We start from the raw sequence: 3349 nt of genomic DNA on the forward strand, positions 1-3349 counted from the left end.
GATTTTAGATGGGATTTAACCCGTAGAAAGATATTTTTGAAAAAATAATTAAATTATCAAAATATTCAGAAATGTTTCAAAATCTTAGTTTCAGAACTTTTTGATTTTCATAGTTTATTCTTAAATGCTTCAATTTTTAAATTTTTAAATTCTTAAATTCTTCAATTTTTAAATTCTTAAGTTCTTAAATTCTTAAATTATGAAATTCTGAAATTCTTAAATTCTTAAATTCTTAAATTCTTAAATTCTTAAATTCTTAAATTTTTAATTCTTAAATTCTTAAATTCCTAAATTCTTAAATTCTTAAATTCTTAAATTCATAAATTCTTAAATTCTTAAATTCCGCTATTTTTAAATTCCTTATTTTGAATTCAAACATTTTTAATTTTTGAAAAAAAAAAATATTGTTTTTGAATGTTAGCAATTGGCAAGGTAAATTATAAAAATATTTGAATTTTCGAATTTCTTAATTTCAGATTTTTTTAAACATTTGAATTTCGACTTGTATTATTCAGAAATTTGCTATTAAATTTTACTATTGAAACAATTCAATGATTTAAAATGCTTTCAAAATGCAGATATTTTGCAAGCAAATTGAGCGCTTCCCAAACACGGACGGAATGTCAAATACCTAATTTGAGGAAAATCACCCAAGCACCGCAAAAGGAGGAGAAGTAGAGGGCCAACCTAAATATAAAAGAACGCGTGTCAGTGCTCAGACCCATCATTCACGTCTCAGACGTCGGACCGGCCAGACCAGCAGCAGCAGGAGAGAGAGAGGGACCAGAGCAACAAAGAAGCGCACATTGCTTTCTCGACAATCTCTCTATGGCCGGACCGTTGGGATCCTCTGAGGAAGAGGGTGAGGATTGCCCAATTCTTCTGAGTTGCCCTCACCCCTTGTCCAACCCAGGCCTTTCAGGAACACATTTTGGTCTTCAGGGGCGACGGATTGCACAGCTTTTTGAGGCTGCTGTGACATCACTACTTTGACTTTTGTAAATAACTGCTCTGCTCTAACATGCAAAATGTCCTAGCATCCCGATGACCGGTGGTGCTCGATCCGTGCTTCAATCATTGAAGCTCTGCGAAGCACCACCAGAAAAATGAATAAAAACATCGCATCACATCCTCAGTGCTCTGCAGAGCACAAAATGGTACTTTTCAGGGCCGCAAAATACACCACAATAAAGATTTTTTTATTTATAATTCTGGTCTAATTTGCATAACTAGCGTGTGTATGCGTGTATGTTTTTACGAGTGGATAAAAATGCTTAACCTAAAACGACTCTCTCAGCTTACTTGAATTAAATTTCGGCAAGATTGAGTCTACAAAAACCGCGATAATCTTACGAACGGAACGGAGACTTCAAACTGTTCTAGGTACTAAAAGTTTACGTCCGCATTTGGGAAGCACGTGACTTCAAGTTAAATTTGATTATTGCTTTTGAAAGTTGACCTAGGAAATGTCTCACCTGCCGTCGTGCCCTTGTGAAAGTACGAATCCAGCACGCTCTGAATGACCACCCTGGCTTCATCCTCCGTCAGCGTAATCTCCAGTAGCAACCCTTCGCAGAACCGCTTGCAAAGCTCCAAATCTTCATCCTGACGGCAAATCTTGCTCAAGCACTTGCCCAGAACAGCGCGCAACAGTGTGACCACACTGACGCCCTCCTGCTTAACACGTCCCAGCGCCTGGGGCAGCCACTGGCACTCATAATGGTGGCAATCACCGCGTCCGACAGCTCCCCGATCTGTTCCTGCTGGGTCTGCAGAATTAGAACCATCAGCATGACGGCGTTTCCGGTCAGCGAAGGATGCATCTGGACGGCAAGCCGTTGCAGAATCTTCTCGAGCGTCTTCTTCGCCAGCGTGGCTTTGGAGACGAGGTGACCCACGATCATGTAGCTGGCCGCGGTGAAATCCAGCGCCTTCGAGCTGAGTCCTTTGACCAGGGTTTGATGATCGCTACTACGAGGTTCTCCCCGACTTGGTCCGCTCCGTCCAGCACTCCGATCGTCGTTGTGCAGTAGAAGGCAATCATGGCTTGAAGCACGTTCGCACGGTTGTCCAGCTCGGCCACGGCCTGCTCTAGGAACTCTCCGTAACTGCGCAGAAATCCAAGCGATCCTGCGGCGTGGTTCACAATCGACTTCTTCGCCAACGGAGCGCCGCTCTTCTTAACGCCATGCAGCCACGCAAACGGATCATTCTTGCCGGCAATGTGCAGCACCTGGACGCACCGCACAAAGATCAGCGTCTCATGGTACGGCAAAATCAAATTAACAAAATCCGCCCGGTTAAACTCATGGATCGAATACCGCCGAATCAACCACTCCAAACACTTGTGCGCCGGCTGTAGCATAAAGTACGGTGACAGGTGGAAGAAGAACTTCCGGATGCTTGCGTCCAACTTCCGGTTCAGCTCCTTGTTCTCCACCGAACGCTGCAAATCGATCGACGTCTTCCCGAACAGCGTGTCCTCAAACTGCAAAACGCCAAGTTTAACTGGACCAGTTCCTGCAGCCCGCTGATGCCGATGTCGTAAATCACCTCCCGGTCCTTGCCGGCGGCCGCCTGGGCGTCAAACAAAATCGAAGGCTTCTTGCGCGAGTCGTACAGGGCCGAGGTCGCCGGAACCGCCAGCCGCTGCAGCTGGGCTGCCAAACTTGTACTCATCGTGATGCGCCTGAAATGATTGCATTTTAACTTACTGCTTTTGGCAAATAATTAATTCTTACCTTTTTCAGCAATTTACCACCAAAAAATCACAAATTCTATCAAAATTAAACCCGAAAAGCAACAAAATTCCAAAACTCGAAGCAAACACGTGTGAATCGCGGCGCGGCGGATTTATTTGTTGTGACAGTTCTCTCCCCCTTTTTTTGTCTGCCCTCGTGCACGCGAAGAAGGAGAGAAACGACAAAACGCGAAAATAAACAGGGAAGTTCAAAAAGTTCCCTAGATCAGTTTTAGCCAGGGCGCAAACCACTTTCGTCAAGGTGGGGGTGACACCTGTTGGATTCGAGTGGAGTTATATAATAATTACGCAACGATAGCACAGATGTCGCTCGCTGCGATGCGATGAACAAACAATGAAAAGAATCATGCGTCTCCATTTTGATTTGCAATTTTGTTCCACAAAATGATGATCTGAAAAATATTCTTTTATTTATGATGTAATTCAAAATTGAAAATTTGAAGACCACGTGATAATGTACGATACCGACGGATAATTTTGTCTAGTGCGTCCATCCCGGGATTTCTCGAGATATAATAAAATTTCCGTGAATTTCAGGAATTTTAAAATTTTATCCCGGTTTTCCCGAAATTGGAACATAATCATATA

At 42.9% G+C, this 3349-nt stretch overlaps 1 protein-coding gene across 1 annotated transcript; it reads right to left on the reverse strand.

Annotated features, from left to right (window-relative positions):
• Positions 1-1714: 1714 nt before the first annotated feature.
• LOC119768018 (HEAT repeat-containing protein 1 homolog) lies at positions 1715-2858 on the reverse strand. Its single transcript, XM_038258289.1, has 2 exons — positions 2742-2858; positions 1715-2689 (listed from the first exon to the last, which is right to left on the reverse strand). Exon 2 carries the CDS (start codon positions 2363-2365, stop codon positions 1901-1903), a length of 465 nt encoding a protein of 154 aa, XP_038114217.1. The 5' UTR covers positions 2366-2689; positions 2742-2858; the 3' UTR covers positions 1715-1900.
• Between the last annotated feature and the right edge of the window lie 491 nt (positions 2859-3349).

This window comes from Culex quinquefasciatus, chromosome 2 (genome assembly GCF_015732765.1).
Source record: "Culex quinquefasciatus strain JHB chromosome 2, VPISU_Cqui_1.0_pri_paternal, whole genome shotgun sequence".
Lineage (NCBI taxonomy): Eukaryota > Metazoa > Arthropoda > Insecta > Diptera > Culicidae > Culex > Culex quinquefasciatus.

Coding starts and splice junctions, on each gene's coding strand:
- LOC119768018 (XM_038258289.1), bottom strand. CDS start 2,365: ATGCTACAGCCGGCGCACAAGTGTTTGGAGTGGTTGATTCGGCGGTAT.